This window comes from Mus pahari, chromosome 23 (assembly GCF_900095145.1).
Source record: "Mus pahari chromosome 23, PAHARI_EIJ_v1.1, whole genome shotgun sequence".
Lineage (NCBI taxonomy): Eukaryota > Metazoa > Chordata > Mammalia > Rodentia > Muridae > Mus > Mus pahari.
This window is the reverse complement of record NC_034612.1, coordinates 25,809,955-25,825,441: the sequence shown is the minus strand read 5'-3', so window position 1 is coordinate 25,825,441 and position 15,487 is coordinate 25,809,955. Positions and strand designations below refer to the sequence as shown.

Sequence of the window (15,487 nt, the reverse complement as noted above, 5' to 3'; positions counted from 1 at the left end):
AGAGAGAGAGAGAGAGAGAGAGAGAGAGAGAGAGAGAGAGAGAGAGAGAGAGAGAGAGAACACTCTTAGGCCACTCCACTTTGGCTAGGCTGACAATCCTGCCCATCTGAGTGTGCTGCAGTGGGTACCTGTAGACAGGAAGAAGGCCTGGCCTCCAAATGAGAATATCCAGACCTTTAGCTCCATTACCATCCTGTGTGACCAGTCGCCATGTTCTAGGCTCAGGCTCCCTCTCCTGCTTGCCTAATTTCATTGCCTGAGCCTATCTGTCTCCATGCTTGTATTACCGGCTCTGGTTACTGGCTTGGCTCCTGCTTCCCTTTGCCCAGCCTTTACCTGGTTTTCTCTACCTGGAGATTTTCTCTCTGGCTGGACCTTTTCTGCCAGCAGCTCAGAGCAGTGCATGCCCTGGGAGAGGCTGAGGGCGGGGCACGATTCTGCATCTCTGCAGCCCCCAGCGGGTAAGCCTCGCAAACGGATGTCTGTAAGCCCTCTGGCTGGTGGGTCCTGCCTTGGCTGGGGATGAGGCAGGGGATGGGGGGACAGAGGCTTCAGTGCAGAGGTCAGTATCCCTTAGGCTGAATAAACAGAGGTCAGTTTTTACTTTCCTGGAATGGTTAGAAGACTATGTATCCCCAAATCCCTGGTTCTTGAAATCCTCCTGCCTCATCTTCCCTGTGGTTGGGATTAGAGTCCACCACTGTACCAGATGAAGGGAATGCTTTTTCCTTCTTCGGCGCTGGGATGAAACTTACCTTTCCAGATCTATCACATAGCACTGAGCGACATTCTCAGTCCCGTGGCAATTCTTTTGTACCTGTGGTATCTGGGCATGTCTGTGCACTGATGGGTGCGCTCGCCAATGTGGGCATTTGAGGCCAGAAGCCGATGTAGGGATTATCTCCAATTGATCTTCACAAACAGGGCTGTTCACCGAACTTGGAACTTGTGGCTCTGGCTAGGCCGGCCAACCAGCTAGCTCCAGGAATCCAACTCCTGGCACCGGGTTACAGAGACACAAGGCCATGCCTGTTTTTTTTTTGTTTTGTTTTTTTTAATGGAGGTGTGGGGAATCCAAAGTCAGGTCCTCATGCTTGAGCGGCACTTCACTCAGAGCCAAAGGTGCTCCCAGCACCTTTATTTATTTATCCACTCCCTCACTATTCTGAGCAGCCAGGGCAGGGCCATCCAGAATTTGTTTGACAAACATTTATTGCATGACACACCTCTACCCGTGTCCCTAGTACATATTTCATGGCATGTCTCTGACTCCAGCCCAGGGCCAGGCACAAACTCAGCCATGACTTGCAGACACGGGACACATGACTTGGCAAATGAGGGAAGGCTGGGATCCCCTAGACCCTAGGTGTCTTGTGAAACACGTGTGTCTGGAGGTTATCTCCACAGAGCCAAAATCATAGCTCAGTCCAATCTGCAAACTCCTCTCTCCAGGGCAGGTCATTTTCTGGGCCTAGAGGAGAAAGATTCCATTCACTGAGGTCTCACCTCAGAGCCCCAGGAAGGTTGCTCTGCAGTGAAACCTATGAGGCAAAAGCTGCTTCTGAAGGCGAGGAAAGCAGGCGCTGAGAAACAGACGGTTCCACTCTGGTTCCACTTCAGGCTGCCTGTGCACTGGCTCCAGATCACATAAAGGCCCAGGGAATGGAGAGCTAGGGGCAGTCAGTGAGTGTGGGGCAGTAGGAAGCTGGAATCCAGCTCTGTATTGTCTGTTTACCAATTCCTCTGCATCCCTGGAGCCCATCAGTAAAGGCAGCAACTAGGGCACAGAGGAGGACCTGACAAATCTAACAGCCCAGTCACCAGGGAACCTGGGTGCTTGGTGTTCACAGCTCTAGCCAGTGAGCCACCCTGTGTAGGAAGGCCAGAGACACCAGGGACACACAAGCCTATCTACACTGAGTGAAAGGACCATGCCTAAGAGCACACATCTGACTGTATTCAGGAAGTGCCACTGAAATGCCAGGCGAGGCTGGAGTCCAAAGCTCTGGGTCCCACCAGTTTCCAGCTGTGTCCTTACTGAGGTCTAGCTGCACCTGGTTCCTTGGCTATGATCTCAAGTCTCCTAATCCACATCTGGCAGTGCCATCCTTACTCATATCATACTGGCTTGCTTGCCAGTGGGTTTCAAAGACCACTTGGGTGTGCCCATCTTCAGACTACCCTCTCTGGAGGAGTGGGCTTAGGGTCAGGAATCACCTGTATTGGAATACTTAGGGCCCCTCAGAGGCAGCCCATGGAGCTCCTGGACATGAAGGCCATACGCCGTATCTAAAACACCTTGTGACACCATGGCTTTGCTTTAAAGTACTGGAGATGGAACCCAGGGCCACTTGCATGCTCGGCAGGTATGCTACCACTAAGCCACCCTCCTACCCCTGGAACTGGTCATGTAGTCCAGGCTGATTTTAGAGATCTATATACATGCCCTGCCTCCCAAGTGATGGGCTTAAAGGCAAGTACTACTATTCCCGTACCTGGCTTTCTGTTATTTTTAGAGAAAGGGTCTCACTATATAGCCCTGGATATCCTGGGACTCAATACATAGACCAGGCTGGCTTCAAACTCAGATCCACTGTCTCTGCCTCCTACATGCTAAGATTAAAGGCATGTGCCACCACACTCAGCTTATTTTTATTAAAAAGAAAATTATTTTATGAGACAGTCTCTCACTCACTTGTACCCATCTCTGGATTGATCAACTCTCGATTTCATTGTCCCCCACCCACCCCGGTTAGGTCTTCATTGCAGACGGCTGAGCACGGGCGACAGACTGGATGTGATTCTGGCTCCTCACAGCTTTTTGGTGTCACGCCCGCTCTGGACTGAACACAGCACGCCACACATCACTGGCAGGTTGGAGGCTGGTTTTTATACAGAGGTGACTCACAGGGTGATCATTAGCCTGCTGCTGCAGGTCACCAGTCAGGCAGAAGTCCCATCAGCTGTGGCTGCAGGGAAGATGATGTTACACGGACTGCCCGGTACAGTCACACCAGACACAGCAAGGACCCATGGGCACTGAGCAGGGCGGGATGGGTAGGACGGCAAGAGTCCCTGGCAGCCGATGACAACCACACCTTTTCAGGACACTGGATTAGGAACCAAGAAGCCCAGCAGTATCATTGGGGCCTCAAGACTCCATGATCCTCGAGAATTCTCACATCTGCCCGAGGAGCAAGCCTCAAACCCACTATAGCTGGGGCTGACCTTAAACTTCTGACACTGCCTTGATCATAGCTGAGATTACACCACCCAGCTTCTACTTTCTAGGGCTGCCTTGAGGCGCAACGGCTCAGATACAGGGACATTTATCAAAGTACTTGACCGAGCTGGCACAGAGGTATCTAATTAGTAATTCCTTTTTGTTTTTTTGTGGAGCTGAGGACTCAGGGCCTTAATTATGCTAAGTAAGCACTCTACCAGAGCCCCAGTCCCAGCCACTGTTATTCATTCTGAGATAGGGTTTTACTATACACAGCCTAGGCTGGCCTTGAACTTACTCTGGAGCCCAGCCGGACCTTGACCTTTTGACCCATTGGCCTTAACCCCCAGGCAGCCATGAGGACAGGCCGGCATGCTCTTCAATTCTCAGAACCTCCCTCTGCTCACCACGGTGGATGCCGCCTCTGCAGACTGGTTAGGGCAAGACTACCTTGGAAGACTCCTTGGAGCCCGTAGCCCCTGGGGTGCCCGGGGCCCCGGAATACACAGTGCCAGGACAGCTGATGGGGGAGGGAGGCTGTACCCCCTGGGAGGTCCCTGCAGAAGCTGGGTACACACTGGAGGTACTGGGGTTAGGACCAAAGTGGTTCTGCACATAACACAGGCCGGAAGCAGGCTGGTATGGAGGTAGGCTGGGCATGTGGCCAGGAGGCCAGGAGGCCAGTTTCTGGCCACTGGCATGCTGCATCTGGGTGACAGGGTAACTTGGAGTCAGATGAGGGTGGCAACTCTGTGTGGGGTAGGAGCCAGGTGCAGGGTTCAGCCTGGAAAGGAATAAGAGAAGATAGTGACTCTCTGCTAGGGACAAGGTACACAGCGCCATATCCTGAGGTATAGCAGGGGTGGGACCATAGCTAGCATTAGGTTTCAATTCAAAGAAGAAAGATTGACTTTGGGAGTTGGGGGACAGTGTTTCCTGTAGCTTAGGCGTCGTTGAATTCCCATGTAGGTAAGAATGACCTGGAACTGTGGCTCCTACCTGTATCCTCAGAACATTTAGATTACTGGCATGGACCACTATGGCTGTCCATGCAGTGCTTGGGATGAAATTCAGGAATTCATGCATAGTGGACACTAGTCCAAGAACACTGTGAGGATTCTCAGCGCTTGTGAGAAAACTCTAAGAAAACAACATTGAGAGTCTTGTGACCTCAGTTTCTTCAAAACAGAATTGCTCTTGGAATGTGTTTCCATGTTCCCCTCGTGTAGCAGACAGAAGTGAGCTTCCTTCAGTTGTTGTTAGTCATGTGCTGTACGTGACAACATGTCTTTACTGTGTGAGGCTTGCCCTTGTGATTGGACACCCTATTCACGTGGCTCTTTTCAGCCCTCAGAGTATAAACGGTCTGATGCCTTGAATACAGCTGGCTATTTCGTGAGACAAGTCCTTCTCATTCCTAGGCGCCACTCCCCCAGGGTCACACCAACTAGAGACTCGAATAGCCACACAAACAAACAAAAGTTAAAAATATAAAAACGGGAGGCTGGAGAGATGGCTCAGCTTAGCACCTACTGCTCTTCCAAAGGTCCTGAGTCCAAATCCCAGCAACCACATGGTGGCTCACAACCGTCCTTAATGAGGTCTGATGCCCTCTTCTGGTGTCTGAAGACAGCTACAGTGTACTTACATATAAATAAATCTTGTGTGTGTGTGTGTGTGTGTGTAAATATGTGTGATGGTGCATGCCTTTAATCCCAGCACTTGGGAGGCAGAAAGGCAGGCGGATTTCTTTTTTTTTTTTTTTCCCCCCGAAACAGGGTTTCTCTGTGTAGCCCTGGCTGTCCTGGAACTCACTTTGTAGACCAGGCTGGCCTTGAATTCAGACATCTGCCTGCCTCTGCCTCCCAAGTGCTGGGATTAAAGGCGTGGGCCACCACTGCCCAGCAGGCAGGCAGATTTCTGAGTTCGAGGCCAGCCTAGTCTACCAAAAAAAAAAAAAAAAAAAAAACCAAAACCCAAAACAAATAAAACAAACAAAAACAAAAAACCCAAATAAAATAAAATAACATAAAATAAAAAAATGTCCCCTTGGGGCTGGAGAATAGCTCAGTAGTGGAGCGCTTCTCTCTCTCTGAGACAGGGTCTCACTATACTGTCTTGCTTGGTGTAGGACTCGCTCTGTAGACCAGGCTGGCCTCAAACTCACGGAGATCCGTCTGCATCTGTCTCCCCAGTGTTGCGAATAAAAAAGATGTGCATTACAATGGTGCCTACCCAGCCTTCTTAAAATTATTTTCTGTGTGTGTGTGTGTGTGTGTGTGTGTGTGTGTGTGTGTGTGAGAGAGAGAGAGAGAGAGAGAGAGAGAGAGAGAGAGAGAGAGAGGTGGTAGAGAACTTCCAGGGGTCCTTTCTTTCCTTCTACCATGTGGGGTTCCAGGGACGTACCTCAGGCTCTCAGACTTGGTGGCAGATGTTCTTATCCACAAAGCCATCTTGTGGGTATCTTTTCTTTATTTTTAATAAACTGTCTGGCTTTTATTATAGCAACAAACCACCGAAACTCTAAGCCACACCAACCCTGTGAGCAAGAGCATTGTAAACAAAACAACCCACAGGGCAGCTTACTAAAATAAACACGAGTTCCTGGTGACTGTGAGGACATCTGAAACATCATGTTCTGTTCTGATACCTGTAGCCAATCTTGGCAACCAGCCACCATCCGCCACGTGAGGACCAGTAGGAACCCGGCGTGCTCCCCAGCCCACATATCCGGGCTCAGACCCAGCACAGGTGACAAAGCTGCTCAGGGGGCAAGTGTAACTCAGAGTAGAACTGTTTCCTGGGTCCCCAGGGCAGCTCCTTCACCAGGAGAGTGCAAGCTGGGGCTTCCGACCTACTCCATGGCTGTGCAGCACTGGGAATGGAGGGAAACACACCCCACAGAGAGCTGGGAGAGCTGGAAAAGACAGGGCCGGCTCCCCCTCCCTCAGCAGGGCCCTTCTCTGGGAGGCAGCACAGACAGGGAGGGTTAGACTGTGGGGTCTCTGAGGGAGCACAAGCTGGAAATGACACAAGTGGCCGAGGCAGTATGAGAAAGGGGACTTGTAGGCTGTAGTCCTTCCCTGGACTCCGTGCTACCTGGGAACACAGGTCCTCTCTGGCCTCCTCTATAAAGAAAGTGTGAGGCCCCATACGTCCTGGTGGCGTACCTATCAGTTTTTAAGAGCAAACAAGCCCAGACAGGAAAAATGTCAGCCTTACCTGCTTTCACATGGGAGCCAAGAAACTCTCCTTTCAAGTCTCCTGCCCTGTCACCTACTGAGCACTGTCTAAACATGGCCAACTGCCATGGCCCAGTGCAACCCACAGTGCTTGCTGACTAAGCAGTGTTAAGACTATTTATTACCTAACCATAGATCACTCAGAATTACATGTAAGTGTCTTTGGCCACTCAGGCTCGTTTCCCCTCCCCTGCCCCCCAACTCCCCCACATAGGGCAGCAGCCAGTGTCCAGAAGGTATTTGTGCATAGGTTTTCTTTCCCCAGCCCTTCCCTGGGGGATTCTAGGCAGGGGCTCTACCACTGAACCACGCCCCCAGCCCCTCACTGGGGGATTCTAGGCTGGGGAATCTATGCTGAACTAGAACTACAACCCTTAGTCACACATAGCTGAGAAACTCTTCCTCTCCTCTATCTTCCAAGGTGAACCAGCCACACCTTCAATGGCTCTGCAGTTGCTCTTAGAAGGAAATTGAGAGCCGGTTGTGGGATTCTATATCTACAGCCTGCTATCAGAGAAGTACAGACAGGAGTTCAAAGCCAACCCTGGCTGTCTATGACATTGACTTACAAAACCAAAGGCAAAGGTGGCTGGTTGCACATCAGTAGAGCACCTGACACATGTTCGAAAGGCCTTGGGTCCTGCCCCCATCACTGAAAGTGACGAAGCAACCAAAAAGGGGAGGGACTCCATCACTTACCTACGGCTCTGGGCTGCTCTTCTTTCGGCAGAAGAACCTGAGATGTACTTGAACAAGGGGATCCTCCTCATGATGCTGAAGGGGAACTTCTGATCAAGCTTCAGGGCTACTCGCTCCGAGAGGTCGAGGGAGTAGCAGTAAGTGAGGCCATCTGAGGTAGGTGTATTAAGTAAAACTGAAGGCAGCAGAAGGGGGGGGGGGGTCGCTGACACGCCCTATGAGGACCTGGGCCCTGGGAGGCACAGGTGTGTGTCAGTCTCTGCAGAGCTGAACATTCCCATCCATGTACCTCACAGGGAACAACACCATGTGTGGTGTGCGTTAGAATTCCTTCCAACCATAGCTGTCAGTCACAAGACAGTCTTAATATAATGCAAAGACTGGTGTGGTCCTAGACTTTTGCTCCAAATCAAAGGTGCCCTGCCTCACATGGCCTTTTGTGGAGGGAGGAGGGAGATATGCAGCCCAGTCTGGCCTCAAACTCCTGAGTAATAAGATTTTGAGGCATGCACCACCAGGTTTCAGTGTGGCTTCTCGGAAGCACCTTCTTAATGTGGTCATCACCTCTGTGGTCCATCACTGCCTGCATAGCTACAGAGCTACAACCATCTCATATGCCCTTCAACAGATATTACACTTCCTTTGTATGTATGTATGTAGGCATGGGTGTGAGTGTGCCACAGCGTGTGTGTGTGTGTGTGTGTGTGTGTAGATTTGAAGAGCAACTTTATGAAATTGGAATCAATTCTCCTTCCGCCGTGCAGGTCCCAGGGATTGAAATCAGGTTGTCAGGCTTGGCAGCGGGCACTTTTACCTATTGGGCCGCCTTCCTAGCCACACTGCAGTAAATATTAAGCATCTGTTTTATGCCTGCACCAAAGGGTAAGCACAGGTTGAGTACTCCTTATCCAAAACAATCTGGGTGAAATAGCTCAGGGCTTACAGGGTTATTTGAAAACCCACGGGTTTCACTTGTACCTCAGCAGCCTGAGTCACACAGACTTTGGGGGCATCCATTGACTTCTGTTTACAGAGACAGCTAAGGTACAGAGTGTTTGTGTCCCGTTAATACTCAAGGCGTTACAGACTTCGAAGCGTCTGGGTCTCAGATTTCCTAATTAGGGAGGCTCAATCCCTAATAAACGCCAGAGGCAGTGCTAGCGATGTCACTTAGTGGGCAATTACCAGGCTGATGTACGGAGGGCCTAGGTTGGATCCCCAGCCCTGTCTAAAACAGATGATCAAGGCTGTAATCCCAGCGACTCCAGAGGATGCTAGAGTTTAGGACTTTAGTCCTCTGCCTCAGGCAGCTGCAGCCCCAAGTAGGCCACCTTACTCAGAACTATAAGAGGCAAGCCAGGTGTGGTGCATATGCCTACAACTTTAATCCCAGCACTGAGGAGGAGGAGGTAGGCAGGTTGATAGGAGTCTGAGGGCAGTCTGGCTTATACAGTGAGTTCCAGGCCATCCAGGGCTACACAGTGAGACCCCATCTCAAAAAGAAGTTACCTTTTGAGGATAGGGGCTCGAAAGCTAGCTCCATAGTTAAGAGGACCCAAGTTCAGTTCCCATCATGCACACAGCAGCTCACCACCACCTGTAACTCCTGTTCCAGGGGAACCTGTCACCCTTTTCTGGCCTCCTCAAGTACCAGCGTGCAGGTGTGCATATCCATAGACTTACTCACAAATAAAAATAAATCTTAAAAAAAAAAAAAAAGAAAGAAATGGAAAGTAAGTGCACACCAAGAAGTGTGTGGCTGGGGCGTGGTACCAAGTGTGTGGCTGGGGTGTGGCACCAAGTGTGGCGGTGCCAGCAGACCTAGCACTCAGCCTTACAGGTACTCTGCTCTGAGATACAGCAAATCAAAGGCAGAGATCTAGCTCAGTGGTAGTGCCTGTCAGTCACACACTATGCCCTTAGCTTGATACTCTTCCCCCTGCAAACACGGAACAAAATATCAACAAGTCCGAGTCTGCTTCTTGACCCTTCCTCTAACATCACGGTGATGGGCATCTCAGATTGGTCCAACCAACACTGCTGTGGAGGCCGGCGGCCCACCTTAGTGTTCTCACAGAATATGGAACACGATGAGCTAGGCTAGGCTGGTGGGCCGGTGAGCACTAGGGACTCACCTATCTCTACCTACCCAGTGCAGGGATTAGAGTTTAAGGTCCAGGGCTATGACTTGTGTCCTCAAGTTCTCACAAGTGCCTTACTGAGGCAGCCATCTTCCAGTGAAACCTCACACTAAGGTTAGTTTCATAGATTACGCCTCAGTTTACAAGAAAGAAAAAAAAGTCACCCTGCTGCAATTAAGCCCGAACTGTTAAAGAGCTGAGCTGAGCTGGCCTGGGCAGGCAGCCGTATTATTTGCATTTTCCAGATGAGCTCTGGTCTAGAGAGGACAGGAGAGTTGCCCAAGGCTCTCGGGTTCTCTAAGCCGGAGCAGAGCCCAGGCTGCTTGTCTAAGAGCCTAAGGCTGTGTACCTGACACCCCACAGCCCCCTCCCAGGAAGGATACAGGACAGGCCGATCAAAAGGCCAGAGACGTTACTGAGGAAGGAGGTCTGAGGGATAAGCCAGGAGGCACACAGCAGCAGCCACGGCACAAGGACGGAAGGCACCACCACCCCGAACACCAGGGCCCGCCTCATGCGAGAGCGGACCGAGGTGACTCCCAGCATGGCAAAAGCTACTGGGGTGAACCCTCTGGCATCCTCCACCTCCCCCAGCTTAGACAGTGAGGACACAGACTCAAATGACAGGTAGATGATGGCGGAGAAGACTGTAAAGATCAAGGTGAAGAAGCAATGGCGGACGGTGCCCACGGTCCTCTCAAAGTTGCCAGCAAAGCGCCAGATGATGATGGCACCGCAAAGCAGGGAGACCGGGTTTTCGTAGACGAAGATGTAGGTCACCAGCCTGTAAACTAAAGATGGGTTTGGGTTAGTGGTCCAGGGCTGTGCTGTTCCAACCAGGGCCAACCAGGTCCCAGGCCAGCTAGGGAAGGGAGAACTGAAGCCAGGCTGCAGCTCGGTTGGTAGGGAGCCTGACTAGTGCGCACGAAGCCCTGGGGCCCATCCCTAGCACTTTGGACTCCTCACACAGGAAGTGGTGCTGCACACCTATGGTGCCAGCACTCAGGAGGTAGACAGGAAGGTCACACGTTCCAGGTCACTCTCGGCTACACTGGGAATTTAGAGCCAGCTTGCACTACATAGGACCCTGTCTCAAAAACCACAACAGGAAGCAAAAACACAAACACAGAACAGGAAAGTGCCCATGATTCAAGGCATAAGTATATAATATAGTTTCTGTTCCTTCCTGGCTCCAGAGCCCTGGTTATCAAAACCAATCCCCATGATTCAGAGCATGAGCATATAATGTCGTCTCCGGACCAGTTTCTATGTGTGAAAAAGATACCTTTTGAAAACTGGAGGGGTTTCTGACCATGTCAAATGCTTTATAACACTGTTTTAGGCTTTCTTTTAAAGATGTGTTTTTACCATTGTGTATCTGTGTATGCTACTTGTATGTGGGTACCTGTGGAGGCCAGAAAGAGGGTGTTGGATCCCCCTGGAGCTGGAGTCACAGGCAGTTGTGAGCTGTGCCATGTGGAGTCCTGGGAACCAAACTTGGGTCCTCTGCCAAGAGCAGCCAGCTCTCTTAACCACTAAGCCATCTCTCCAGCCCTCCTCTGTTTAGACTTTAATACTGACCTACCTCACTAGGCAGTCTGAGGGTTAATTAACTGTGACAGCTTCAGGGTAGACTGAAGGTCTCACTTAACACTCTGGGTGGCAGTCTCCTTAGCTGTAATTCTGGCCTCTCCTTCCATAGAGGCTGTTCAGGGGAAGAAAAAAAAGGAACCATGAATTATAACGACCATAAAATTATCATTAATAATTACATAGATTAAGTAAGAGTCTTCTAAAGAGTGCTTTTTCCAGTTTTACAGGGGCAGCCAAGATTTATATGCCATAAAATAGCAAGGAAAGTCCTTTCCTCTCTTGGCAGTGAGACATGGTCTCCCTATGCAGCCTGTCTGGTGTATACACTGCTATGTAGACCGGGCTGGCTCCTGCTTCCTGGGGCTGGGATTATACATGTAAGACACATTTGGCCTCTTTTTTTGAGATACAAGGTTTTGATATGTAGCCCAGACCAGCTGCGACCTCACAATCCCCCTGCCTAAGGCTTTTGAGTGCTGGGACTACAAGTGTCTGCCATATTTGGTTTATACACTTCCCCCAATACAAGTTATTGCTAACATATATAACTTAACATTTTTATATGTCTTTATTTGTGGGTATATGGGAGTGCATGATCAGAGAAAAACCTTCAGAAGTTCTACCATGTACGTCCCAGAGATCAGACCCCAGTTCTCCCGATTGGCAGCAAGGCACTTGCTGAGCCACCTTACAGGGCTCTAATTTCTTTCTTTCTTTCTTTCTTTCTTTCTTTCTTTCTTTCTTTCTTTCTTTCTTTCTTTCTTTCTTTCTTTCTTTCTTTCTTTCTTTGCTGAGCCACCTTACAGGGCTCTAATTTCTTTCTTTCTTTCTTTCTTTCTTTCTTTCTTTCTTTCAGGGCTCTAATTTCTTTCTTTCTTTCTTTCTTTCTTTCTTTCTTTCTTTCTTTCTTTCTTTCTTTCTTTTTTTTGAGACAGGGTTTTATTATATAGCCCTGGTTGGCCTGGAACTCCCTATGGAGACCACCTCCCTCTGCCTGCCCAGTGCTGGGATTAAAGGTACTGGATCTCTGCCTGATCACGGAGCCCATGCTCAGACAAATAAAGTTAAGTAAGCATGGTGATGGGTGATGCATGCCTGTGTTCTAGTACTCAGAAGGGTAAGGCAGGAGGATCATGAGGCTACCCTGGACTACATAATGAATCCTGGCCATACTGGTGTAAATAAATAGCAAGACCCTTGTTTCAAAGTAAACAAAACAAAACGAAAGAAAACAAAAAAACAAATAAAACCAACAAAAAAACAAACCAACAAAAACAAAGAGTATGTGCCTATCTACACTGGCATTTAGCTGACTGTTAAGTGCTACACGTAGCCAACAAAAGGGGGAAAGTTTCAGCTTTAAGCAGGAAACCATAACACCCTAGTCAGAACATCTCCAGAAAGTTTGGTTATTTGCTGGAAATTTTACTGGTAAATATGAAAAAATTCTACATACAACTCTCGAAGATTTAGGGAGCTGACGAGATGACTCGACAGGCAGAGGTAGGTCCTGCCAATCCCAAAGACCTGAGTTTGATTCCCAGGACCCACATGGGAGAAGAAGAGAAAAACTCCAGTCAGGTTGCCCTCTGACCTCCACATGAATGCACACAAGCATATACATAATGCGCCATGGATGTATACATCTAATCTAAAGATGTGGAGATTATATACCCAAAGCCCTAGTTCTAAATCATCATACTAAAAACAAAGTGCTGGGCTCCTATCTCAATATTACGTATGATGTATTAGCTCTGCGAGTGTCTGTATTCAACCTCAATTTCTGGTAAACAGGCAATTTAATATGGCCTGTCATGAAATCGCGGCGAGGATTACATGAAATGAACGCGCAGGCCTCTGTTAACATTAGGAGCAACAGGGATTTCCCAGGGAAGAATGAGGAAGAAACAAAGACTAAGAATCCTGTCTTTTACAAAGGGATGATTACCAGACTTAATTAGTTTGAGAAATTTCTCTCCCCTGAGAAAACAAACACTTTACCAGCTCCTTCTGTGAGCTGGAATTAAGAGTCAGGATTAAGGTAAAGACGCAGCAGAAAATTCTAGAGTCAAGAGGAAACGGGAAACGCCATTCATTGGGGGTGACAGTAGACAACTGTCATGATAAAGGTGAGAGACGTTTGGTTTGTTCCTGTGGGGCTCGGGCCGTCAGCAGATGGGGTTTGTGTTTATAAAACGTGAAGGAAAAGCTTAGGAAGTGCGTTCACCCTCGAGATCAAAGAATGAATGGATCAGGGATAACATGGAAGGGGGCGATTGCGGGTAGGGAAGGAGTTGGCAGAAATGATCCGGCTTTGGACAAGACATGCTGGAGGTCCAAGTGGGGAGAATGGTGGTGGGCACGGAGGCTGGGGGTTGGCTGGCAGTGAGGCTGGAGATCGGCGACCGGGGAGTCGGCGAGCTGAGGAAGCGCGCCATCCCTGCCCCGCCTCTGCTCACCTTGCCAGTTGCGCAGGGCCTCGGAGCGCAGAGACAGCCCCGAGGGCGCCAGAGGCGGCTGCAGCAGGAACAGGCGGGGGCCCGACACCAGCAGCGAGAGCAGGGCGGTGAAGAATGTGGCGGAGGGCACCTCGGGACACGAGCACCAGAAGCGACTCGCGGGGCCCGGGGACGCCATGGCAGCGAGCCCTTCCGGCGTGCGGCCTCGGCACTCCCCGCCTCCCTCGGCAATTTCCGCCTCCTTGCGGCGGTCTCCCCTGGCAACAGCGGAAGACTGGCCTCTCCTCAAGCACCGCCCCATGGCGGGGAGCTCCAATCCCGTGGAGCCCTCCGCTCTTACCGGCCCAAAGGAGGCCGGGAATTGTAGTTCCAGCTTACCCACGGGTGTTGCGCGGACTGCCGCCTCAGGAGTATTCTTGCCCAGACCTCAGCTTCCTTCTTCTTGATTTTTAATTAAAAAATAGAGCCGGGCGTAGTGGCGCACGCCTTTAATCCCAGCACTCGGGAGGCAGAGGCAGGCGGGTTTCTGAGTTCGAGGCCAGCCTGGTCTACAAAGTGAGTTCCAGGACATCCAGGGCTAAACAGAGAAACCCTGTCTCGAAAACCAAACAAACAAAACCAAAAAAACTTTTGATTGCATCTGTTTGAGTGTGAGAGAGGGGCATGTGCGTGCAACGCGCGTGGAGGGTAGATGACAACTTAAGGGAGTTTGTCCTCTCCTTCCATCTGTGGGTCCCGGACATTGAATTTGGGTAATCAGGCTTGGCAGCAGTGCCTTTACCCACTGAGTCATCTCTTTAGCCCTTTTTATTTTTCACTTTTATTTTTTAGATTTTATTTACCTTTGCCTCAGTGAGAGAAGGTGTTGAGGTGTATACACAAACAGAAATGCCACTCTCATGGCATTTTCTTACATATGCATAATGTACTTTGATCATATTTGATCGCAGCTCCATTACCCCCTCTTGCCTTCCCATCTTAGTTTCTCTTCTTCTTCCATGTTTCTTTTCTTTTTCTTTTTTTCTTTTTCTTTTCTTTTTTTTTTTTTTTTTTTTGCAACCCAGTGAGCTTCATTAAAGTTGCTTGCAGGAGCATGGGCTCCTAACCAGTAGTTCCACCACTGAAGAAAATGTCTCTCCTCCCGACAACCATTAACTACTAGTAGATCCTCATTGAGGGAGTGGGCCTTGAAAAGACATTTCTTACTCTTGCTTATGGTTTTTACACAAATTTGACTCTGAACTCTGGGTCTCCATCTGCAGAAAGCGGGGATTTTAGACGTGCACCGCCTCCCTCAGTTTATGCGGTACTCGAACCCAGGGACTCCAGCATGCTACCAACTAAACTGTGTTTTCAGTCGGGTCCTTCTCACCGTAATGATAAGACGTCTTGAGGACCACGGAGCCCTATTCTCTCACACACTTGTGTCTGTCCCTCTTCTGCCAAAGAGGAAACTAAGTCTAGGAGGATCCCTGAGTGATAAAGTTCAGTAGCAAAGAAAGAATTAAAACTTGGTTCTTCCTGCTTGAATTGGCCAGCAAGACAGAGCCAGCGCTTTCTGGAGCTGGATTGGAGATAAAGTAAGAGGAGGCGGGGAAGGAGACACTGAAGGGACACTAGAGCTACTACGCATGCGCTATGACGCTTTTGCTAAACTTCGCTTTTTGCCTTTTGCAGTTTGAAAAGCGCTTGCTGCAGAGAAAAGCTATTTCTGGTGAACAACTGGAGTACCCTTTGTGAGCTACAAGTGCTTTAGCAGGTGAGGTAGCTTCCCGACAGAGTCGCGGGTGGGAGGGGAGTCAGGGAATTGAATCCCAGTTTGCTGGGTTCTGGGGGGGGGGGCGACATCAAGATACTCCTTTTTCAATATGTTTTGTTTTGGCAGTACTGGGCAGCCTACAGCCTAGTGCATGAAAGGGCAAGAGGTCTATCACTGAACTACATCCCCATTCCTCCTCCCCAATATTTACGTATGAATTATATACATATATACAGTATATACATATACTCTTGAAAAATAATCAGATGTAATCAAGAAACCATCCATTTGGGCTGGTAAGATGGCTCAGTGGGTAAGAGCAACCGACTGCTCTTCCGAAGGTCCGGAGTTCAAATCCCAGCAACCACATG

General features: G+C 49.6%; 1 protein-coding gene across 2 annotated transcripts; it reads right to left on the bottom strand.

Moving 5' to 3' along the window:
• Positions 1-2,489: 2,489 nt before the first annotated feature.
• Positions 2,490-13,652, bottom strand: Rhbdd2 (rhomboid domain containing 2). Of its 2 annotated transcripts, XM_021186821.2 has the most exons (5): positions 13,358-13,556; positions 10,891-11,010; positions 9,689-10,096; positions 7,165-7,315; positions 2,650-4,007 (listed from the first exon to the last, which is right to left on the bottom strand). In XM_021186821.2, the coding sequence occupies exons 3-5, from the start codon at positions 9,849-9,851 to the stop codon at positions 3,659-3,661; spliced, it is 663 nt and encodes a 220-aa protein (XP_021042480.1). In that variant the 5' UTR covers positions 9,852-10,096; positions 10,891-11,010; positions 13,358-13,556; the 3' UTR covers positions 2,650-3,658. The 2 variants fall into 2 exon arrangements, with proteins under 2 accessions (XP_021042479.1, XP_021042480.1); XM_021186820.1 differs by lacking the exon at positions 10,891-11,010 and having other exon boundaries at positions 2,490-4,007; positions 13,358-13,652.
• Between the last annotated feature and the right edge of the window lie 1,835 nt (positions 13,653-15,487).